General features: G+C 44.4%; 1 protein-coding gene across 1 annotated transcript; it reads right to left on the bottom strand.

Annotated features, from left to right (window-relative positions):
• Positions 1-9,148: 9,148 nt before the first annotated feature.
• LOC122142430 (60S ribosomal protein L27a-like) lies at positions 9,149-22,214 on the bottom strand. The gene is made up of 3 exons (XM_042753090.1): positions 22,174-22,214; positions 17,710-17,884; positions 9,149-9,312 (listed from the first exon to the last, which is right to left on the bottom strand). Exons 2-3 carry the CDS (start codon positions 17,854-17,856, stop codon positions 9,184-9,186), a joined length of 276 nt encoding a protein of 91 aa, XP_042609024.1. The 5' UTR covers positions 17,857-17,884; positions 22,174-22,214; the 3' UTR covers positions 9,149-9,183.
• Between the last annotated feature and the right edge of the window lie 3,532 nt (positions 22,215-25,746).

Below are 25,746 nucleotides of genomic sequence, written 5' to 3'. Positions count from 1 at the left end.
TGGGGCACCATTAAACACCCTTCAACGTCAGCACATACGTGTCTGGCAGTCTTGAGGCCAAATGATGTTATGGGGTCGTGCTTCTCTTTCCTCCACTTCCAGGCATGTAGAGGTTTAAAATTTGAGCGAACAGTGGGACAAAATCCGGTAATAGCTATTAAAACAACCAAGCACTTGCCTGACTTCTCTCACATTTCTGCGAACCTAACGGCACGTGTCAAAAGCTTTTTTAACTTTCTCGTTAGTACTTTTATGCCTTCTGAGGAGATCTGGTGACCTAAAAACTTTACTCAGTGCTTAGAAGGAAGCACTTGCTAGGGCTGTAAACCTTGGCCCACAGCGCGTGTCTTATGTAGCCGGTTAAAAGACAAGTTCTAACCTCTCACACAGGGACTTTCAAAATCCTTGGAGAAGATAATGACATCATCCAGATAGACCAGAAGGAACATCGAAGGACAGTGTCACAAGCACAAACAAACCATCAGGAGATGGAAGGTTGGGGCCGGAGCGTTGCACAACCGGAACGGCATCCCTGGTTCCACTAAACACGCTAACCTGGCGGGTGGCTCGCCACAGCTGTCTTCTCCCTATCTTCTTACCTCAAGCCACGGGAAATACCCCTATCAGTCAAAATCCAGTGTAGAGAATAGTTTAGCATGGCCCCAACGCGTCCAAGGACTCGTCCACCCGTGGAAGCGGATAAGCACCTATACGTCACTTGATTCAGCTTTCGATAGTTGCAGCAGAAACGCACACTGCCATTTCTTTCTTCATTACGATAACTGCGGGTGATGCCCAGGGGCTACTGCTCTCTTTGAGGGCTCCCTGGCGACACCAGGTGTTCTGGACATGTCTTTTGACTTCTTGAAAATATCTGTGGTGGGTACTCTACGATGACGCTGTTTTATTGTGGTGGGTGCTTCGCCAGTAGGGATATCATGCACCACAGCAGTGGTGTAACCATAATTCTTGGTCACATCTCTGGAGAAGACATCTCTGTGTTTTGATAACAAATTCAGCGAGCCTTTCACATTGTGCTGGTGTGAGACCTTCATAATTTACTTCAACCCGGAACTGGTGGCTGCATGAGTAAGTTCTTAATCAGCCTGAACATTATCTTCCTTTAATTCTTGACATGAAGCGTACACCGTCATCTTCCTCCAATTCAAAGAACATCCTTTGTGACCACCTCTTTTGGCTTAAAAATAGAAGCCACTCTAGATCGGGGTGCAATTCTAACTGTCTTTCCACTCAAGTTCAGCATACGCACAGGGACCCTTCCACAGTCTGTTTTAGCAAGAACATGAGCCACTAAGAGTCCTTTCGGCAAACTAGTGCCAACTGCAGGTTCTACCAGCTCATTACTCTTCACCCTAGGTGACACTCCACAGCGGCCCTCAAATACCTTCTCACAGCGGGGAGGAATAGTGACAGCTTGTCTTCCAGCAATCTTAACATACCCAATCCTTCCGTCAGGCCCTAGATGTCCTTCTTCCTTCTCAATTCTAGCAAGTACCCTCCGGACTTGAGCTTCATCTCGCTGACTATACTTGTCTACCTTTTCCATCCCCTCTGCTGAGATGAACAGAGACTGCACTTCATTGAGTATATTCATACCGATGATTCCAGACACTCCTTTAATTTCCTTGACATCAGGACTTGTGTCAGTTAGAACGAATATGCACTTTCTAGGAAGCACTTTTCCCAGACATTCTACATCAGCCTGTAAGCAACCTAAGACCAGGAATGTCTAGGCCATTGGCCGCTGTTTAGTTTAACCCAGCATGCAGAGGACAACCTTAGCTGTTTTTTGCTCCCCAAAGTGCTGTCTGAAGTGGGATTCAGAGATGGTGGAACACCTCTGACCCTGTATCTAAGAGGCACTTGGTCTTGACACCGGCTAGCTTTTACCTCAACAGTGAGACAATCCCCAAAAGCACTATCCTTCAGTTTTTTTCAGCAGTCTCATCAGCCAAGCCTTTCTGCTGTGTGACATCTAATCAATGAGGGCCCTGGGCTTTTCTGTACTGCACCTCCCGAATCTTTCTCTGTAACTTCAGCGGACTCCATTATACACTGTAATGGGGGTGGTCCCCTCCCAGGCTTGCCACCTTGTGTACAATAGCGACTGGTGTGTCCAGGTTCACCACAAGAATAACAAATATAACGGCCTTCACTGTCTTTTAGCGGTTGTTTCTTTGGACGGCTCTGCTGTGGTCTATCCCTTTCTTTTGCATGAACGATTTGATATAATTCCGTCTTGACGAGCAGCTATTTTCTGAATTGCTTCATGCAACTTTTCTAAAGACATAGTGGAGGGAGCATCCTGTTGCTGCAGCAGCATTCAACATACCCCTCTGGCACGGGTACTGGGCCTGACATTACCAGAAGGGCTGTGCTTCTTCCCTCTTCCTGACCAGGTAATTGCTGCTTGCATCAACTCCACAAAACTCAAATCTGGCTCATCCTTAATTCTGTTCTGTTTCATCTCTCGACGCAGGAAGTCATCTTTTAGGCCTAGCACCAGTTGCTCTTTCAAAACCTTTACTGCATCTGCCACTCTAGCTGGCTCTCGGCGCTGAACACGATTAAGTCTTTCCCGGAGGTCATATGCATAGGAGCGTATTGTTTCTCCTGTATTCTGAGCTCGATCATAGAAGTCCTTCAGCCTTGTACCAATGGGAACTTTATCTCCATAAGTGTCAAGGAGAACAGTGAAGATGTTGTCAACAGACTCCTCTTTTCCGTCCATCATGAACTTCACTGTGGCTTTGGGGCCTCATCTTTTTAGTTGCTGTTTCACCAGCTCAACACGGTTCCTCAGTGGGCACCCTCATGACTTGAAATGCAGACTTCATTGATGCCACCCATTCTTAAATACTCAGTTTCTCCCTGGTTTTGACACGCTACCACTGAAAATCAGGGAGCATCCAGTCCCTAGGGATATAAATGGCAGCTGGGGTCGTGTTGGCGCAGAGGCCTGGCTCTCAATTACCACACTTTGCTAAGGACAGGGCTTCTCTCTGCTCTGCCCTGTCTTGGTCCAAGTGCCCCTGCCTGCTCATCAAACCTCCTCCTGCATCTCTGCCCTCTGCCCTTTTTTTAGTTTCCTCCAGCTCAGACTATCTCTTACTTGACAACAAACAACTTGTGAGCCTGTAGATGTGTGACTACTTAAATGTGCCTAATTCGATCCTGTTCGTGACGCCACTTTTGTAATGGGGGTATTAAGCCCGATGTGTAGGGGAAATGGATTACGGCTGCCGGCCCTGGAAAGTTTGGACACTGAAAGGATCTTGTCCCCATTCCCCAACCTTTTAGTCCTCGTTCCACACTAACGCGTGTATGTGGTTTCTTACTTTATTGTGTCCGAACACTACTGATTGACAAGGGTAGGCTTTCAGGTTATGTTAATGTTACACAGTGGCTTCCTGAAGTGAAATTGGCATACATGAGAGTACAGGTGTCATATGCTCCTCCCTCCCCAGATCTAATAAAGTAAGTGAGACTCCCCCACTCCCTGACAGCTCTCCACCAGAAAGATGCACTGTAGATAAGTGTAAAAAGGAATTAAACTATTTATTCTTTTAGATTTCTTTTTCTTATGAATTATCTTTTTCTGTTTAAGAATCATTTAAATGAAAATAATACAAGAGTGTTTCAGTACAGTATTTGTGGTGTCTTTACAAATGCACACAATCACCTTCAACACATCAGTTGAAAAAACCTTTCACTTTGTGGAAAAACCCAACAAATCCCTTATGAAAACTTCAAAATGAGATCACATGCAATTTTTTTCAATTGGTAAGCCCACAAATTCTCAACCTTTTTCAACATGATCACCTTCAAACAACATCACATTGAACAACAACAATAAAATAAAAATAAACAATACACAATTAAATCTCACTTTAGAATGAGCACTTATATGAAATGTCCTTTCAAAGGTTTTTATCTCACAGTAACTTAAGTTCCGTAGTCCCTTGCATTATCACAGTTCCCTGTTTATTCAGTTCAGTCACTGAGTAAAAAGGAAAAAAAATGAAAAAATACCAGTTCGTAGAACGATGAAATGAGAGTGCGTTGTCTGGACGGGGGTGCGTTGAAATAAACTGAAGATCACAGTTTAAGTTCAAAAATTCACTCAGTCTTGTAAAAAAAATATCCCAAAGATAAATGGTCTCAAAAAGGATCAAACTGAGATGAATCAAACGGAGATGTCCCTTGGATGGCAGGGTAGCAACACAATCTTCAAACCGGGATAAGCGGAAAAGTTACGTATCTGCATTAAATGCATTAACAGCAATCTCTGTCTCATGTGCGCTGACACGTGTGGGGAAACTTAATTACACGTGAACAGTCTCGTTGAAATGTTAGCTCTTGGCGCTGCATTTCAATCAAAAACATGTAAAGTGCAAAATGCAGCAAAACACATACAAGTCTCTTGATGACAAAAATCAAGGAGGGTTTCACCCTAAGCGTACTCACAATTTCCATGGCCTTCACAATATGTAACTGTCTGTCACTCTTACAGCCAACACACATCACGAGAAAAACTTGAAAAAACTATTTTCTTCTAGGAACTGCGGGTCACTGTCCACACCTTCACTTAGTGCTGTTGTCTTTTATTCGACTTAAGCCTCGATAATCTTCCGTTGAAGCAACTTTATTGAACGAGCTTCTCGATCACAACACTGCAAACTTCTGTGTGCGACACACTCATACGCCGCGCTCTTCTTCGTCTCCTCCTGCTGCACTTACAGCATGCGCAAAAAACGGAACACTCGCCAAAATAAAAGTATACCAAAAATAAACTCCTTTCAAAATAATATACCTGCTACATCAATCCCAACCAATGTTTTGGTTTCACTTCTTCATTAGAAGCAATTTAAATGATTCAGACATATTTTGTGGAAAAAAATTGAGATGTTTGTTGAGCCTGTGGTGACGTCGACTTGTGTCAGGAGTTTCGACCTATTTGAGCAGGTATCACTGGCACAAGTGAAGGACATCTTTATTCACTTAAAGCTGACTTCTGGTGGTTGTGATGTGGTTCCTTTACGTCTTCTCAAAGAGATAGTGGATGTCATTGGGCCAAGTATTACTTCCATTATTAATTGTAGCTTTTTATAATGGGGTTGTTCCAATGGGCCTCAAGCAAGTGGTTGCTCAGCCGCTTCTTGAAAAGCCTAACTTAGATCCACTAGATTTGAATAATTATCTCAAAATTACCATGCATCTCAAAGGTTTTATAAAAAATAGTTTGTTTCACAGTTAATAGAGAAGAATGAGGTCTTAAGTTTCAGTCAGGTTTTAGGATGGGTCATAGTACAGAGTCTGCACTTTTAAGAGCTGTAAATGATCTTTGTATAATCAAAGATTCAGGCAATTCTACAGCTCTGATTCTATTGGACTTGAGTGCAGCCTTTGTAGACTACAATAGATCATGGGATACTCCTAAAGTCTTTATCACATTTAGTTGGGATCCGTGGGTTGGTTTTAAAGTGGTTCAAGTCTTATCTTGCGAATAGAGTATTCTCGGTGAAGTATGGTGACTTTGTTTCATCTACAGCTTCTATAACCTGTGGGGTTTCTCACGGTTCTGTTACTGGTCCTGTATTGTTTTTCTTGTACATGCTGCCTCTAGGCTCGATTAAATACAGTATGTCTTACCTTTTGTATGCCGATGATACTCAACTTCATCTCCCTTTGAAACATGGAGAGAATTGTGGTTCAAATTTACTTTTGCCATGTGTAGAGGTGAAGAGCTGGATGGCTCACAATTTGGTTCAGTTAAACCAAAGTAAGCCCCACCAGAGGATGCTCAGACATTGCCACTTATTTAGGTCCTTGTCGCCCTACTGTCATGACCAAATAAGGAATTTAGGAGTTGTGTTTGATCCAGATTTGAAATTTGACGAGCAGGTGAATGCTGTGGTTAAGAGCTGTTTTTTCCAGATTAGGACTCTTGCTTGATTAAAACCTATTTTGTCGATGAAAGATTTTAGAAAGGTTATTAATGCTTTTATATTGTCTCATCTGGACTAATGTAATGTTTTGTATGTGGGGTCCTGTCAGACCATGATTTCACACAACTAGCTCAGAATGCAGCAGCTAGGATGCTTGTGAATGCTAAGAAAAGTCAACACATCTCTCCTAGCTTGGTCTAACGCAGATGGGCTACCAGTGGGTTTCAGGATAAAATACAACGTTCTGTTGAATGTGTTCAAGGCAGTGCATGGAATAGCTCCTTCATAGGTGTCTGAGCTGATTACTTTCAAACAGTCATCTAGGTCTTTTAAAATCAACAAATAAATTCTTCTCTTACTGTCTCACGAACTCATTTAAAGCTGAAAGGGGATCAGGCCTTTGCTGTTGCAGGTCCATGGTTTTGGAAAAGCCTGCCATCTGAGATGAGAGATAAAACATCCATAAAAAAATTAAAACCTGTTATTAAAAATCAATTATTTTTCATAACCCATAAAGCAATTATACTATCCACCCACATCCGGCCCACATCCGGCCCGCGTGAAACGCGTGAAATCCATGCGGGCCAGATCTGGGCCGAAACTGCTTGCTGTCTGGGTAGCATCTGTGTTTTTATTTGGATTGTGTGTGTTTTATGTATTGTATGTAGCTGTATGTTGATTGTACAACACTTTGGTCTGCATCTGCAGTTGTAAAGTTCTTTATAAATAAAGGAATGAATGAATGAAACACTTGAACAAGCGAATCAGTGTCTTCAAGATCACTAGAAAGCCACAGGAGGGTTGTTTGATTAGGGTTCCCTTACCAAAAATAAGTATACTTCAAGTTTATTTTATAAAGTATACTTAAGTAAAGTTCAAGTGTATTTTTAAGTATACTTTATGTAGCAAGTATACAAATATCAGTGTTCTAGTAGTATACTTGTGAGTGTACTGTTTCAATACTTCTTGGGACTAAATTGGCCCACTTTCTAGTATATAAAAGTATACTTTTAAGTATACTTCAAGTATAACAGTAGCAAACTTTGAGTACACAACTAGTTTACCTCCATGTTTGTAGTTTGTACTGCAATTATACTAAAAGTGAACATAGGTATACTGACAGTTTACTAATTAAATACTTTGTACACTTTGAAGTATAGTCTCAGTAAACTACTAGTTTAGTAGTTTTATACTGCAAGTATACTCAAAAGTTTTCTTTAAGTGAACTTTACATCATACTTTAAGTATACTACTGTGTTCATGAGTCCCTTGTTTGTTCTGAACAGTTAAACTGAGCTCTGTTCTTCAGAAAAATCCTCCAGCTTCTGCAGTTTTCCAGCATCTTCTGCACATTTGAACCCTTTCCAGCAGTGACTGTATTGAGTTTGAGATCCATATTTTCACACTGAGGACAACTGAGGGACTCAAAAACAACTATTAAAAAAAATCTTCAAACATTCACTGATGCTCCAGAAGGAAACACCATGTATTAAGAGCCGGGCGTGAAAACGTTTTAACAGGATGTCCAAATTTTTCTTATTTTGTAGAAATATATCTTTTTTTCCATTTAGTACTACTTTTCAGAAGCAACAGAAGATACTTGCATGTTTCTCGGAAAACAAATTAAGAACAATTTACCTTGATGTTCAAATTCCAAAAGTTTTCACCCCCAGCTTGGTTAGTGGCACAATGTATGTTGTAATACATTGTGTATACACATTAAACAAAGAGTGACAGCTTTTTAGTAGTTATGAGCACTTTTTGCAAGCTTTGTAGTCTAGAATTTAAAATGTAGAACTTTGTATATATACATACATACACATACATACACACACACACACGTACACTCACCTAAAGGATTATTAGGAACACCATACTAATACTGTGTTTGACCCCCTTTCGCCTTCAGAACTGCCTTAATTCTACGTGGCATTGATTCAACAAGGTGCTGAAAGCATTCTTTAGAAATTTTGGCCCATATTGATAGGATAGCATCTTGCAGTTGATGGAGATTCGTGGGATGCACATCCAGGGCACGAAGCTCCCGTTCCACCACATCCCAAAGATGCTCTATTGGGTTGTGTGTTGTGGCTTCACTAATGCTTTGCTGCATACCTCGGTTGTAACGAGTGGTTATTTCAGTTAAAGTTGCTCTTCTATCAGCTTGAATCAGTCGGCCCATTCTCCTCTGACCTCTAGCATCAACAAGGCATTTTCGCCCACAGGACTGCCGCATACTGGATGTTTTTTCCTTTTTACACCATTCTTTGTAAACCCTAGAAATGGTTGTGCGTGAAAATCCCAGTAACTGAGCAGATTGTGAAATACTCAGACCGGCCCGTCGGGCACCAACAACCATGCCACGCTCAAAATTGCTTAAATCACCTTTCTTTCTCATTCAGTTTGGAGTTCAGGAGATTGTCTTGACCAGGACCACACCCCTAAATGCATTGAAGCAACTGCCATGTGATTGGTTGATTAAATAATTGCATTAATGAGAAATTGAACAGGTGTTCCTAATAATCCTTTAGGTGAGTGTATATACAGTAGTCAACATTTGAAATGGATCAAAAAAAGTTAAAGTTGCCCTTGGACAAAACCTCATTTTGGTTTTGGGACAACTTTGATGAAAAGTTTAGATCCACTTCAAATGTTGACCAGTGTATCATGTAGTCGATCTACACATGAATAACTCAGATGTTTGTATTGCTTTGCGCATTTTTCCTGTCAAACAATGTGAAGTAACATGAGGTTTTCAAATCCAGATCATTCTGATCGAGATAAAACTTTCTGAACAACTAAACCCAGGATTCAGTTAGATTTACTGCTAACATGCTTTCCATCTTAAAACATACAAAATAATACCAACTTCAGCAAACAGGGTTTACCTGCATCACTGATTAATGTTTTCCCCTGATATCATCTGCTAAGAACAAGAAACCTTTGAAGAACACTTTGAACACTGGCTTAGACAAAAAACTGTCCGTTTCTATGTTCAGTTTAATGATATATATTACTGTTACTGTGATGGGCTACAAATCAACATCCAAGTAAAACCATTGATAAGATTCAAGGCTGTAAACGCTGTAATGTCAAACGAAGACACAGAATACAGGTTTCGATCAGGACAGAATCACTTGTTGAACTCAATGTGACATGAAAAACACCAACAATGAGCGTTAGTTTTTCAGATATTTTATTTAGCAAAAGGGGTTTAAGCGGTGAGCACACACGCTCCTCCAACACCCTTGATCTTCTCCTCTGCCCGTCTGCTGAAGAACTTGGCCTTCACAATCACCGGCTGCTTGGGCAGCTTGCCTTTTCCCAACACTTTGAAGTAGCCCTGAAAAACAGCACAAGATCAGCATAATCACCGGGAACCAGAGACACCTCACACAAATCACTCAAATACACAGAATATGCTAAAGAAAGAAAAAAATCCCAATAAAAAAAAAGCATGCTTCTCAGATATGAAACTGGGTATGACCATCTGTTCAAACTTTGAGAAGGCTGCTTCACCTTAAAAATGGTAATTTAATAATGTCCTAATGTCGTTCTGAGTTTTTGATGTTGAACACAAAAGATGATATTTTGATAACTTTCATTTTTAAGGTAAACTTCTCCATTAAAGCGTCAAACAGCAAGTCTCAAACTAATGAGGAAACCTCAGACACTAAAGCGCTTGATTTGATTGATTTATCAGCCTCACAAGAAGTCAGACACACAAATTGTCCTCAAGCCATCTTTCTCACATTCTACCACATCTGTGAGGACATCTGATCAGACACTGTCAGACACACATGTGATTAAATCACAAGGCATGAATGATTTCTGTTTTCAGTTCTGCTTCTGGTGACCCACAGCACTGCACACGTCTCCATCTGAGATGAAGCGGCACTGATTGAGACGCGTTAGGAAACACTGCTCTGGACTCGTCTCTATCTGAGATGAAGCAGCACTGAATAAGACGCTGCTCTGGACTCGTCTCTATCTGAGATGAAGCAGCGCTGAATGAGACGCGTTAGGAAAAACTGCTCTGGACTCGTCTCTATCTGAGATGAAGCAGCGCTGAATGAGACGCTGCTCTGGGCTCGTCTCTATCTGAGATGAAGCGGCGCTGAAGGAGACGCTGCTCTGGGCTCGTCTCTATCTGAGATGAAGCGGCGCTGAATGAGACGCTGCTCTGGGCTCGTCTCTATCTGAGATGAAGCGGCGCTGAATGAGACGCTGCTCTGGACTCGTCTCTATCTGAGATGAAGCGGCGCTGAATAAGACGCTGCTCTGGACTCGTCTCTATCTGAGATGAAGCGGCGCTGAACGAGACGCTGCTCTGGACTCGTCTCTATCTGAGATGAAGCGGCGCTGAACGAGACGCTGCTCTGGGCTCGTCTCCATCTGAGATGAAGCGGCGCTGAACGAGACGCTGCTCTGGGCTCGTCTCCATCTGAGATGAAGCGGCGCTGAACGAGACGCTGCTCTGGGCTCGTCTCCATCTGAGATGAAGCGGCGCTGAACGAGACGCTGCTCTGGGCTCGTCTCCATCTGAGATGAAGCGGCGCTGAAACGAGACGCTGCTCTGGGCTCGTCTCCATCTGAGATGAAGCGGCGCTGAACGAGACGCTGCTCTGGGCTCGTCTCCATCTGAGATGAAGCGGCGCTGAACGAGACGCTGCTCTGGGCTCGTCTCCATCTGAGATGAAGCGGCGCTGAACGAGACGCTGCTCTGGACTCGTCTCCATCTGAGATGAAGCGGCGCTGAACGAGACGCTGCTCTGGACTCGTCTCCATCTGAGATGAAGCGGCGCTGAACGAGACGCTGCTCTGGACTCGTCTCTATCTGAGATGAAGCGGCGCTGAACGAGACGCTGCTCTGGACTCGTCTCTATCTGAGATGAAGCGGCGCTGAATGAGACGCTGCTCTGGACTCGTCTCTATCTGAGATGAAGCGGCGCTGAACGAGACGCTGCTCTGGACTCGTCTCTATCTGAGATGAAGCGGCGCTGAACGAGACGCTGCTCTGGACTCGTCTCTATCTGAGATGAAGCAGCGCTGAATAAGACGCGTTAGGAAATGCTGCTCAGGACTCGTCTCTTTCTGAGATGAAGCAGCGCTGAATGAGACGCTGCTCTGGACTCATCTCTATCTGAGATGAAAGCGGCGCTGAATGAGACGCTGCTCTGGACTCGTCTCTATCTGAGATGAAGCGGCGCTGAATGAGACGCTGCTCTGGACTCGTCTCTATCTGAGATGAAGCAGCGCTGAATAAGACGCGTTAGGAAATGCTGCTCTGGACTCGTCTCTTTCTGAGATGAAGCAGCGCTGAATGAGACGCTGCTCTGGACTCGTCTCTATCTGAGATGAAGCAGCACTGAATAAGACGCTGCTCTGGACTCGTCTCTATCTGAGATGAAGCGGCGCTGAATGAGACGCTGCTCTGGACTCGTCTCTATCTGAGATGAAGCGGCGCTGAATGAGACGCTGCTTCTGGACTCGTCTCTATCTGAGATGAAGCGGCGCTGAATGAGACGCTGCTCTGGACTCGTCTCTATCTGAGATGAAGCGGCGCTGAATGAGACGCTGCTCTGGACTCGTCTCTATCTGAGATGAAGCGGCGCTGAATGAGACGCTGCTCTGGACTCGTCTCTATCTGAGATGAAGCGGCGCTGAATGAGACGCTGCTCTGGACTCGTCTCTATCTGAGATGAAGCGGCACTGAATAAGACTCGTTAGGAAACACTGCTCTGGACTCATCTCTATCTGAGATGAAGCAGCGCTGAATAAGACGCTGCTCTGGACTCGTCTCTATCTGAGATGAAGCGGCGCTGAATGAGACGCTGCTCTGGACTCGTCTCTATCTGTGATGAAGCAGCGCTGAATGAGACGCTGCTCTGGACTCGTCTCTATCTGAGATGAAGCAGCGCTGAATGAGACGCTGCTCTGGACTCATCTCTATCTGAGATGAAGCAGCGCTGAATAAGACGCGTTAGGAAATGCTGCTCTGGACTCGTCTCTTTCTGAGATGAAGCAGCGCTGAATGAGACGCTGCTCTGGACTCGTTTCCATCTGAGATGAAGCAGCACTGAATGAGATGCATTTGGAAACACTGCTCTGGACTCGTCTCTATCTGAGATGAAGCAGCACTGAATGAGACGCTGCTCTGGACTTGTCTCTATCTGAGATTAAGCAGCGCTGAATGAGATGCGTTAGGAAACTGCTCTGGACTCGTCTCTATCTGAGATGAAGCGGCGCTGAATGAGACGCTGCTCTGGACTCGTCTCTATCTGAGATGAAGCGGCGCTGAATGAGACGCTGCTCTGGACTCGTCTCTATCTGAGATGAAGCAACGCTGAATGAGACGCTGCTCTGGACTCGTCTCTATCTGAGATGAAGCGGCGCTGAATGAGACGCTGCTCTGGACTCGTCTCTATCTGAGATGAAGCGGCACTGAATGAGACGCTGCTCTGGACTCGTCTCTATCTGAGATGAAGCAGCGTCAAATGAGACGCTTCTCTGGACTCATCTCTATCTGAGATGAAGCAGCACTGAATGAGACGCTGCTCTGGACTCGTCTATCTGAGATGAAGCAGCACTGAATGAGACGCTGCTCTGGACTCGTCTATCTGAGATGAAGCAGCACTGAATAAGACGGTGCTCTGGACTCGTCTCTATCTGAGATGAAGCAGCACTGAATAAGACGCTGCTCTGGACTCGTCTCTATCTGAGATGAAGCGGCACTGAATAAGACGCTGCTCTGGACTCGTCTCTATCTGAGATGAAGCGGCACTGAATAAGACGCTGCTCTGGACTCATCTCTATCTGAGATGAAGCAGCGTTCAATGAGACGCTGCTCTGGACTCGTCTCTATCTGAGATGAAGCGGCGCTGAATGAGACGCTGCTCTGGACTCGTCTCTATCTGAGATGAAGCGGCGCTGAATGAGACGCTGCTCTGGACTCGTCTCTATCTGAGATGAAGCAGCGTTCAATGAGACGCTGCTCTGGACTCGTCTCTATCTGAGATGAAGCAGCGTTCAATGAGACGCTGCTCTGGACTCATCTCTATCTGAGATGAAGCAGCGTTCAATGAGACGCTGCTCTGGACTCATCTCTATCTGAGATGAAGCGGCACTGAATGAGACGCTGCTCTGGACTCGTCTCTATCTGAGATGAAGCGGCACTGAATGAGACGCTGCTCTGGACTCGTCTCTATCTGAGATGAAGCAGTGTTCAATGAGACGCTGCTCTGGACTCATCTCTATCTGAGATGAAGCAGCACTGAATGAGACGCTGCTCTGGACTCGTCTATCTGAGATGAAGCGGCACTGAATGAGACGCTGCTCTGGACTCGTCTATCTGAGATGAAGCAGCACTGAATAAGACGGTGCTCTGGACTCGTCTCTATCTGAGATGAAGCAGCGTTCAATGAGACGCTGCTCTGGACTCATCTCTATCTGAGATGAAGCAGCGTTCAATGAGACGCTGCTCTGGACTCGTCTCTATCTGAGATGAAGCGGCGCTGAATGAGACGCTGCTCTGGACTCGTCTCTATCTGAGATGAAGCAGCGTTCAAGGAGACGCTGCTCTGGACTCGTCTCTATCTGAGATGAAGCAGCACTGAATAAGACGCTGCTCTGGACTCGTCTCTATCTGAGATGAAGCAGCACTGAATAAGACGCTGCTCTGGACTCGTCTCTATCTGAGATGAAGCGGCACTGAATAAGACGCTGCTCTGGACTCGTCTATCTGAGATGAAGCGGCGCTGAATGAGACGCTGCTCTGGACTCGTCTCTATCTGAGATGAAGCAGCGTTCAATGAGACGCTGCTCTGGACTCATCTCTATCTGAGATGAAGCGGCACTGAATAAGACGCTGCTCTGGACTCGTCTATCTGAGATGAAGCGGCGCTGAATAAGACGCTGCTCTGGACTCGTCTCCATCTGAGATGAAGCGGCGCTGAATGAGATGCTGCTCTGGACTCGTCTCTATCTGAGATGAAGCAGCGTTCAATGAGACGCTGCTCTGGACTCGTCTCTATCTGAGATGAAGCAGCGTTCAATGAGACGCTGCTCTGGACTCATCTCTATCTAAGATGAAGCAGCGTTCAATGAGACGCTGCTCTGGACTCGTCTCTATCTGAGATGAAGCAGCGTTCAATGAGACGCTGCTCTGGACTCGTCTCTATCTGAGATGAAGCAGCGTTCAATGAGACGCTGCTCTGGACTCATCTCTATCTGAGATGAAGCGGCACTGAATGAGACGCTGCTCTGGACTCGTCTATCTGAGATGAAGCAGCACTGAATAAGACGCTGCTCTGGACTCGTCTCTATCTGAGATGAAGCAGCACTGAATAAGACGCTGCTCTGGGCTCGTCTCTATCTGAGATGAAGCAGCGTTGAATAAGACGCTGCTCTGGACTCGTCTCTATCTGAGATGAAGCAGCGTTGAATGAGACGCGTTAGGAAACACTGCTCTGGACTCGTCTCTATCTGAGATGAAGCAGCGCTGAATGAGACGCTGCTCTGGACTCGTCTCTATCTGAGATGAAGCGGCGCTGAATGAGACGCTGCTCTGGACTCGTCTCTATCTGAGATGAAGCAGCGCTGAATGAGACGCTGCTCTGGACTCGTCTCTATCTGAGATGAAGCAGCGCTGAATGAGACGCTGCTCTGGACTCGTCTCTATCTGAGATGAAGCAGCGCTGAATAAGACGCGTTAGGAAATGCTGCTCTGGACTCGTCTCTTTCTGAGATGAAGCAGCGCTGAATGAGACGCTGCTCTGGACTCGTTTCCATCTGAGATGAAGCAGCACTGAATGAGATGCATTTGGAAACACTGCTCTGGACTCGTCTCTATCTGAGATGAAGCAGCACTGAATGAGACGCTGCTCTGGACTTGTCTCTATCTGAGATTAAGCAGCGCTGAATGAGATGCGTTAGGAAACTGCTCTGGACTCGTCTCTATCTGAGATGAAGCGGCGCTGAATGAGACGCTGCTCTGGACTCGTCTCTATCTGAGATGAAGCGGCGCTGAATGAGACGCTGCTCTGGACTCGTCTCTATCTGAGATGAAGCAACGCTGAATGAGACGCTGCTCTGGACTCGTCTCTATCTGAGATGAAGCGGCGCTGAATGAGACGCTGCTCTGGACTCGTCTCTATCTGAGATGAAGCGGCACTGAATGAGACGCTGCTCTGGACTCGTCTCTATCTGAGATGAAGCAGCGTTCAATGAGACGCTGCTCTGGACTCATCTCTATCTGAGATGAAGCAGCACTGAATGAGACGCTGCTCTGGACTCGTCTATCTGAGATGAAGCAGCACTGAATAAGACGGTGCTCTGGACTCGTCTCTATCTGAGATGAAGCAGCACTGAATAAGACGCTGCTCTGGACTCGTCTCTATCTGAGATGAAGCGGCACTGAATAAGACGCTGCTCTGGACTCGTCTCTATCTGAGATGAAGCGGCACTGAATAAGACGCTGCTCTGGACTCATCTCTATCTGAGATGAAGCAGCGTTCAATGAGACGCTGCTCTGGACTCGTCTCTATCTGAGATGAAGCGGCGCTGAATGAGACGCTGCTCTGGACTCGTCTCTATCTGAGATGAAGCGGCGCTGAATGAGACGCTGCTCTGGACTCGTCTCTATCTGAGATGAAGCAGCGTTCAATGAGACGCTGCTCTGGACTCGTCTCTATCTGAGATGAAGCAGCGTTCAATGAGACGCTGCTCTGGACTCATCTCTATCTGAGATGAAGCAGCGTTCAATGAGACGCTGCTCTGGACTCATCTCTATCTGAGATGAAGCGGCGCTGAATGAGACGCTGCTCTGGACTCGTCTCTATCTGAGATGAAGCGGCACTGAATGAGACGCTGCTCTGGACTCATCTCTATCTGAGATGAAGCAACGTTCAATGAGACGCTGCTCTGGACTCATCTCTATCTGAGATGAAGCAGCACTGAATGAGACGCTGCTCTGGACTCGTCTATCTGAGATGAAGCAGCACTGAATGAGACGCTGCTCTGGACTCGTCTATCTGAGATGAAGCAGCACTGAATAAGACGGTGCTCTGGACTCGTCTCTATCTGAGATGAAGCAGCGTTCAATGAGACGCTGCTCTGGACTCATCTCTATCTGAGATGAAGCAGCGTTCAATGAGACGCTGCTCTGGACTCGTCTCTATCTGAGATTGAAGCGGCGGCGCTGAATGAGACGCTGCTCTGGACTCGTCTCTATCTGAGATGAAGCAGCGTTCAAGGAGACGCTGCTCTGGACTCGTCTCTATCTGAGATGAAGCAGCACTGAATAAGACGGTGCTCTGGACTCGTCTCTATCTGAGATGAAGCAGCACTGAATAAGACGCTGCTCTGGACTCGTCTCTATCTGAGATGAAGCGGCACTGAATAAGACGCTGCTCTGGACTCGTCTATCTGAGATGAAGCGGCGCTGAATGAGACGCTGCTCTGGACTCGTCTCTATCTGAGATGAAGCAGCGTTCAATGAGACGCTGCTCTGGACTCATCTCTATCTGAGATGAAGCGGCACTGAATAAGACGCTGCTCTGGACTCGTCTATCTGAGATGAAGCGGCGCTGAATAAGACGCTGCTCTGGACTCGTCTCTATCTGAGATGAAGCGGCGCTGAATGAGATGCTGCTCTGGACTCGTCTCTATCTGAGATGAAGCAGCGCTCAATGAGACGCTGCTCTGGACTCGTCTCTATCTGAGATGAAGCAGCGTTCAATGAGACGCTGCTCTGGACTCATCTCTATCTGAGATGAAGCAGCGTTCAATGAGACGCTGCTCTGGACTCGTCTCTATCTGAGATGAAGCAGCGTTCAATGAGACGCTGCTCTGGACTCGTCTCTATCTGAGATGAAGCAGCGTTCAATGAGACGCTGCTCTGGACTCATCTCTATCTGAGATGAAGCGGCACTGAATGAGACGCGCTGCTCTGGACTCGTCTATATGAGATGAAGCAGCACTGAATAAGACGCTGCTCTGGACTCGTCTCTATCTGAGATGAAGCAGCACTGAATAAGACGCTGCTCTGGGCTCGTCTCTATCTGAGATGAAGCAGCGTTGAATAAGACGCTGCTCTGGACTCGTCTCTATCTGAGATGAAGCAGCGTTGAATGAGACGCGTTAGGAAACACTGCTCTGGACTCGTCTCTATCTGAGATGAAGCGGCACTGAATGAGACGCTGCTCTGGACTCATCTCTATCTGAGATGAAGCAGCACTGAATGAGACGCTGCTCTGGGCTCGTCTCTATCTGAGATGAAGCAGCGTTGAATAAGACGCTGCTCTGGACTCTGCTCTATCTGAGATGAAGCAGCGTTTGAATGAGACGCGTTAGGAAACACTGCTCTGGACTCGTCTCTATCTGAGATGAAGCGGCACTGAATGAGACGCTGCTCTGGACTCGTCTATCTGAGATGAAGCAGCACTGAATAAGACGCTGCTCTGGACTCGTCTCTATCTGAGATGAAGCAGCACTGAATAAGACGCTGCTCTGGGCTCGTCTCTATCTGAGATGAAGCAGCGTTGAATAAGACGCTGCTCTGGGACTCGTCTCTATCTGAGATGAAGCAGCGTTGAATGAGACGCGTTAGGAAACACTGCTCTGGGCTCGTCTCTATCTGAGATGAAGCAGCACTGAATAAGACGCTGCTCTGGACTCGTCTCTATCTGAGATGAAGCAGCGCTGTATGAGACGTGTTAGGACACATTGGTCTGGAACTCACAGCACGCACGACGTCGATGATGGGCGCGGGACCGTCCGGCTTCTTGCTGTAGTTGACCCTCGTCTGCTCGCTGACCAGCGTCCACAGCTTGTCCAGGTTAATGGTGGGGCAGAAGAGAGTGTTCCTCTTCAAGTGGTAGTGTCTCATGCCCACCTTACCAAAATAACCAGGATGACTGCAGGAAACAAACACCAAGAATTGAAGTGTCACATTCACAAACAGCTATTTCTAGTCAGAAACACTCTTCCAGCAAACAGGGTTTCTGCAGACTTCATGAAGCTACATTTAAGAATTCAAAATCTCAGTCAAGTTAAAGGAAGCCATTAGGGCTGAGCGATTCTTCAGATTTTATTAATTCAAATGTTATGTTTCACCACGGGGGGTTTTTTTTAGAAATCAAGGAATAGCGATTTTGAATATTAATATTACCAAACACTAGAATTAGACACTTTGATAACATGTCAATGATCCAAACACACGTGATGAAGCAGAAATATATCACTAGTGCCATTCACTCAGACAGTGCTTGTGTTGAGAAAGATGCAAGATGAAGAGAGTTGACCTTCTTTTAACTTGAACACAGTGTTTTCAGAAAGCCGATTCATGCAAGAGACATTTGCATTTTACATTCAGCAGATGCTTTTATCTAGGGATGCACCGAATATTTGGCCACCGAAAATATTTCGGTTTTCGGCCGAAAGACTTATCAACGAAAAAATAAAAAATATGGCCGAAATGTTGTGGTGACGCAAAACAGAAACAGCGACCTGCACATGCACCTGCATAGCGCAGACCACGAGCTCCCCGGGACATTCACTTCTAACCAGTGGGTCTTAATAGAGAACATTCTTGCCCCCTTTGAGCAGCTAACTAAAGAGATCAGCTCCTCTGATGCATCTGTAGCGGACGTTATTCCTTTAATCGCAACACTAAAGCGTCTCCTAAGCAAAGAGGTTGAGACGGACCACGGAGTGAAAAAGAAACGTACACTTAAAGTCTGTCAGCACACGTTTCAATAAGATCTATTTGAATCCTCTGCACTTCGACTGTACTTTATCCGCGTTATAAAGACCATTACTTGGATGTGAAAATAAAGCAGCGCGCGCGAGAAATGATCCAGGCCGCGATGGATGCGGAGAAACCCGCGTGGAGACGGAGCAGCGCACGGAGAAGGAGATCAGAGCGCAGAAAAAAAGACTCATCTCTCTGCACCCTCGTTGTCTGATATGTTCAGTGAAATTCTGCAAGAAAGTGCCTCAAATAATAAAAATACGTAGGCTATGCTGTTCTTAGGCTACTATATATGTGACTATCATATTGTAGCCATATTTCTGCTAGAATTTTTTTTTTTAAATTTTATATAAATGTTTATTTATGCCCTGGCCCTATTTAAATACACTCTCTTAAATATTTCTCAAATGTCAGGCAGATGACAAGCTCAACTGCTCAACAGCTAGATGGTTATCTGTCTGAAGTCTCCATCCCAGAAGTGATAACAGTCTTGCCAACTGGAGAAGTAATGCACTTTCTAGTCCTACATAGAAAAATTTCAAATGCACTGACCTAAATGCACTTTGTTTTTATGAGAGAACATTAAATTTTAAAACCTTTCTGCAGGCCAGTAGGCCTGTACATTATTTTTCAATGTACACATGAGTGGTGTCAAGTTAAACATTTTAGTTTGAATTTTATTTTATACTCTGCATTGTTGCAATGTGCTAAATAAATATTTGCATAATTTGTAATTAATTTATTCTTTGAAACTTTAATATTAATTTATGCAATTGCAATGCCTTGATTTTAGTAAAGTTAGTACACAGTCATAGCCATAAATGCAATGGTACTAATAATTGGCATAATTTCTTTCGGTGTTTCGGTTTTCGGCCTTGGTTTCCTCTTTTTCGGTTTCGGCCAAGAATTTTCATTTCGGTGCATCCCTACTTTTATCCAAAATGACTTACAGGACAATAGAACCAATCAAAATCAACAAAAACGCAATGATATGCAAGTGCTATGACAAGTTTAGGCCTCGTTTACACTGCCAGTTAAATGTGAACCAATTCCATTTTTTTGCTCATATGTGACACAGATCGGATCTGTTCTATGACAGTGTAAGCACAAAAAAAGCGCATGCATTCGGATATTTCGAGATCGGTTTCAGGCCCTCAATCATATGTGGAAATAAATCAGATATGCGACTGTCATGTAAAACAGGCAGATCGGATTTTCTGAGGCATTGCGTACTGTATGTAATTAAAACTGTGACAATTTGGTACTTCTCCGTGGTTTAACGACGTCATATGTGACCCGTGCTGGCAAAATGAGTGTAAATTCACACCGGCTATTTTGAGCTACAGGCAAAAAAAGGGGGAAAAATGCTCCAAGTAGTAATTAAACATCTAAAAATGATCTTTATTTGCACATTTTCTAAGAGGATTAACATTACAGTAGCTACCTTTTTCCCTTTTCCCGCGGCTCGTGCTGACTGTCATCCGAAGTGCGTGCATTTAACAGCGCTTCTGACAGCGCACAATCCCAATAAATACACACATATACAGAATTACAGTATTTCAGAATTCACGCAAACATAATCTGCTCTGTCTTAAGTGAACGCTTGGGGAACTGTTGGGGGAAAACATCTGATGTGTAACATTATATTAGATCTAGGGATGCTCATATTGACCGTTTTAACCGTTAACCGAAAGTAAAAATTTTGACCGATTAATACTATCAGTTAAACGGTTTTAAAAAAACGTTTTTAAGGTTCTTTTTTTTTAGTTTGCTGCATGGTTTAAAAATAAAATAGCCTACTATATAGCTTATATTTATTAACTCACGGAGCGTGTCGGCACGCGCAGCCACACACGTGACATGCCTGCAGAATTTTTTTTTTTCCGAGCAAGGGAAGCAGAATGAAGCGAGCGAAAAGAAGCACTGTGTGGGATTATTTTAACAGAAAGGGCGACGAAGTTACCTGTAAATTATGCGGCGCCGTATTAAAATACAGCAGTAGCACAAGTACGATGCAGTACCATTTACGAAGCAAACACCCTAAAGCTTCGATGTGATGAAGGGCAACAAACTTTGGCCTCCATGTTATCAGGGAGAAGATGCGATGCACGCGATCTGATGGGGGTGAGGAGATAACGCAGAGAATCTGTTCAATGGTAATTTTTGCACAAACGGAGAAAGAAGCTGCTTTGGAAAAGCGCTTCCCGAAGCTGGCAACTCTAGCGAGACGTTACCTGTGTATTCCCGTACATCTGTCCCATCGGAGAGGGTGTTTTCTGCCGCGGTTCTAAGTGTCAACAGGCTGCGCTCCAGACTGACCCCACATCACGTTGATATGTTGCTTTTTTTTTAAATATAAAATTAGACAAGGTGTTGAGGTAGGGCTGCTATTTTTATTTAACGAAAAATCTTAGTCTAACGAAAAAAAAATGCCGGTTTTTTTGAAAGCTTCGTTCAAAACGGATTCAGTGTTTTCTTTTTGTCATCTTAATTTGTTAATTATTTAAGTTTTAAAAATATCATAGGCCTATTTTGTTTTTTATTTTGTATTATTTTATTCTATTTTTCTCTCACTGTAAGAAATGCTGCAGGTGCGTGGAATTTAAACTGAATCCAGGTTCTGTTGTTGATCTGTTCTGTATGCTGCTGTTTGCACTTTGCACGTTAAAATAAACCCTTTGATAAAAAAAAAAAAAAATGTTTGTATTTTTTTAAAGGGTCACAGATACGCGTCAATTTTATTTGTATTTAATGCCAATTCAATATTATAATCTTATCAGTTAACGGTTAATAATCGATTAACGAGGCCGGTTTTGTCGGTCGGGAAATTAATCGAAATGAGCATCCCTAATTAGATCCATGCATTACAGTATAGGGTGTCTGTATTATTTATCATAATGTTAATCTAACAATAAAAGAAAAGAGGGCATCACTCACTGCACTTCATTGAACTGCTTTTGTAATTTTAATAATTTATTTGTAATGAACATACAAGTTTATTTTTTTACATTTGATTGTTTTTCGTACATGAATGCTTAGGTTTAGAAATAAATGATAAGTGTAATGCATTTTTTTTTTTCTTTTTAGTCTACTTGTACTGTAGTTGTTTTTTTTTTTTGTTTTTTAATCGCTCATTGTGACTCATTTTGTCAGCACAAGTCACTTTATTCTCGTAAGGAAGCACACGTGGAGGCGGTAAACGACAACAGCACATGGGCGATGTTTCAGTCGGTATGGGCAAGTGTAAACACCATGAATCGGATATGGGTCCAATTGAAAGACCGTGTAAACGGACAGCATCGGATATAGGCAACCAAATCAGAATTGGGCATCAAGACCTGCAGTGTAAACGAGGCCTTAGTGTAACAGAACACATAGCTAGGGATTTTTTTTTAATAAAATACAAAAACAGATAGAAAAAATATAGAAAAAAAAACAAGAAGTAGTGCTCACTATTTGTCGAAGTTTGATTCTGTGATGGTGCAATCCCACAAGCATACCAGCCCTCCGGTATGTTCCTGTGCTTTGCCTAGATGAGAGAGAGAGCACGACATCAGTCCTCTCTCAGTCTCTACACACACACGCCATCAGTCTTCTCACACACACACCGCCAGTCTCATCAGTCCACACCGACATCTCACACACCACCACGCCATCAGTCTCTCACACACCACACACACACCGACACACGCCCCGTCTCCCACACACACACACGCCATCAGTCTCACACACCACACCACACGCCATCAGTCTCACACACACACACACACGACATCAGTCTCACACACACACACACACGACATCAGTCTCACACACACACACACACGACATCAGTCTCACACACACCACACGACATCACTCACACACCGCCATCAGTCTCACACACACACACACACACACGACATCAGTCTCTCAAACACACACACACGACATCAGTCTCACACACACACACACACGACATCAGTCCTCACACACACACGCCATCAGTCTCTCACCACACAACAACGCCATCACACACACACAACCACACACCGACATCATGTCTCACACACACACACACACGCCATCAGTCTCACACACACACACACAGCACACGACATCAGCTCTCACACACACACACACACGCCATCAGTCTCACCACACACCACACACTCCATCAGTCTCACACACACACAACACGACATCAGTCTCAAACACACCCACACACACAGCACAAAACAACACACGCCAAACACAACAACACAACGACATCAGTCTCAACACACACACACACAAAACAATCAGTCTCACCACAAACAAACACAACACACGACATCAAAAAAACAAACTCTCAAACACACGACATCAGTCTAAAACCAACAACACAAAAATCAATAAACACACACAAAATCAGTCTCACCACACACACAATCAAACCACACCACTCTCACAACACACAACAACAACAGTCTCCACACACACACACACGACATCCGTCTAACACAAACTCAACAACATCAGTCCACACCACACACGACATCAGTCGACACACACAACACAACAACCAAACGACCACACCACACAGACACACCACTGACATCAGTCTCACACACAACACACAACAAAAAAGACAAGCCCAAAAACCACACCCACTATCAAAAACACCAACAAGACACGACATCAAGTCTCACACAAAACCACACCACCGCATCAAGAACAACACACACACACACAAACACACCCAGTCACACAACACACAACGGACATCACGAGAACAAACCAACACAAACGAACATCGACCACCCAGCCACAACCCGCACTCCCTCCGCACGCACACAAAACAAAAAAGGTAAAGCCCACAGTCCCCAACAAACAAACTTTTCACCCAAAACACACACACATCAGTCCCACCAACAAAACCACAGACAACACTACGCAAACAATATGTCTCACACAAGACACAGAAACAAAACTCCCCTCCCTCAAAACCAACAACACAAACAAAACAACACAACACATCATCAAAAACAAAACAACACACACTAAAACATAAAAAAACACATCACACCACACCACCCATCAAAGTCTCTTGAATGTTGAGTAACAAACGGACGACAAAAAACTCAACAAAAACACACAACACGAAAGATCAACCACACACACACACACAAAAAAAACAAAGTCTCAAACACACACGACTTACAGAAACGAAACAGCCAAACAACCAACCCTCACACACACCACACCGACATTCAGTCTATCACACAACACAGCACGACCACAACGCGTAACACCACAGACGACACCCAGTCTGCAACCCACACCCTCGGAGGCACCATCGTCCTTCACACCACACTCACCACGACATGCAGTCTCCATGAAACACCACAGCACAGCATGACCCCACAACACCCACAACGAACACACTCCTCTCACAATACAGCACACACATAACACAACGCAAACCAAAAATAACAACACACATACATCAAAAATAGACAAACACAACACACACGCCAAAAAAAACAAAAATCCACAACACCAAAAACAACCCAAAAAAATGACAAAGCAACACAACAACAAACGACAAACCACGAACTCCAAACAACACAAAAAAAACAAAGTCTACAAACAACAACAACAAACCAATCACAAAAAACTCAACAACACACACAAAACAAAAAAAAACAAAAAGCACAAACTCAACACAACAACAAACAAAAACAAAAAGCAAAACAAAAGTCTACAATAAACAAAAAAAACACCAAAAGGACACCACCACAAACTCATTGAAAAAAATCAATCACACACCACAAAAACACGACAACAAAAAAAATCATCAAAACCCCACAAACAAAAACAAAAAAAAACAAACAAAAACACCACCACAATCAAAAAAAACAACAAAAAAAACAATCAAACAACAAAACAAACAAAAAAAACAAAACAACACAAACCAACATCAAACAAAAACAAACGAAAAAAAAAACAAAAAACACAACAAAATTACACAAAACCAATCACAAGCAAAAACAAACAACACAAAAACAAACCAAAAAAAACACACAAAAAAACACAAAAACCCAAATAACGCCCCAAACAAAAAATAAAACAAACCCCCAAAAAAAAACAAAAACAACTCCAAAAAACACATAACCACACAACAAGTCACCGACAGATACATCAAAACAATAAAACACCCAACCAAGCAACAAAAATCAAACCAACGGACAAGCAAACTGCCCAACCAACACACAAAAAGAAACAACACACAACAAAACAAAACACAACAAACACAATCCCTCCCTCACACCACAAAACAACACACAAACACACAGTAAAAGCAAATCACACAGCACAGAACAAGAACACTGACATACACCACAACACACAACACCACCCCAGTGCGAACACACAAACACACACGAACGACAGTCACCAACCCAACACAAACAAAACGCATCACGACTCAGTCTCCACACACACACACCTCAGCTTCACACAACACATCTCTCACACAAAACCCCAAGCTCCCCAGTCAGTCCCACAACGGACTCGTTCACAAAACACACGACATCATTCTCCCCACAACACACGACATCACTCACCACACACAAAACGGACTCCAGTCTCCACACACCCCGACATCAGTCAACACACACGAACCGTCACACACACACACACGCCCTCAGTCGCCACCCACAACACATCGCAGCACACAAACACACGCATCATCCACACACCACACCTCAGTCCCACACCACACACACATCAGTCCTCCACACACACGACATCCGTCCCACACACACGACACAGTCACACACACACACACACCCAACAGTCCACCCAAAAAAAATCAGGTCCCCAAAACCGACACAGTCCTCCCAACGACTCAGTCCCCACACACACCCCACACACAAAAAAAGACATCGTCTCCCCCACACACACACGACACGTTTCACAAACCCCACACCGACATCAGTCTACACACAACACGACATCAGCTCCCCAAAAAACACACGCAGCAGTTTTCCCCACACACACGAA

This window comes from Cyprinus carpio, chromosome B25 (assembly GCF_018340385.1).
Source record: "Cyprinus carpio isolate SPL01 chromosome B25, ASM1834038v1, whole genome shotgun sequence".
Lineage (NCBI taxonomy): Eukaryota > Metazoa > Chordata > Actinopteri > Cypriniformes > Cyprinidae > Cyprinus > Cyprinus carpio.
This window is presented reverse-complemented; position numbering and strand designations above follow the sequence as displayed.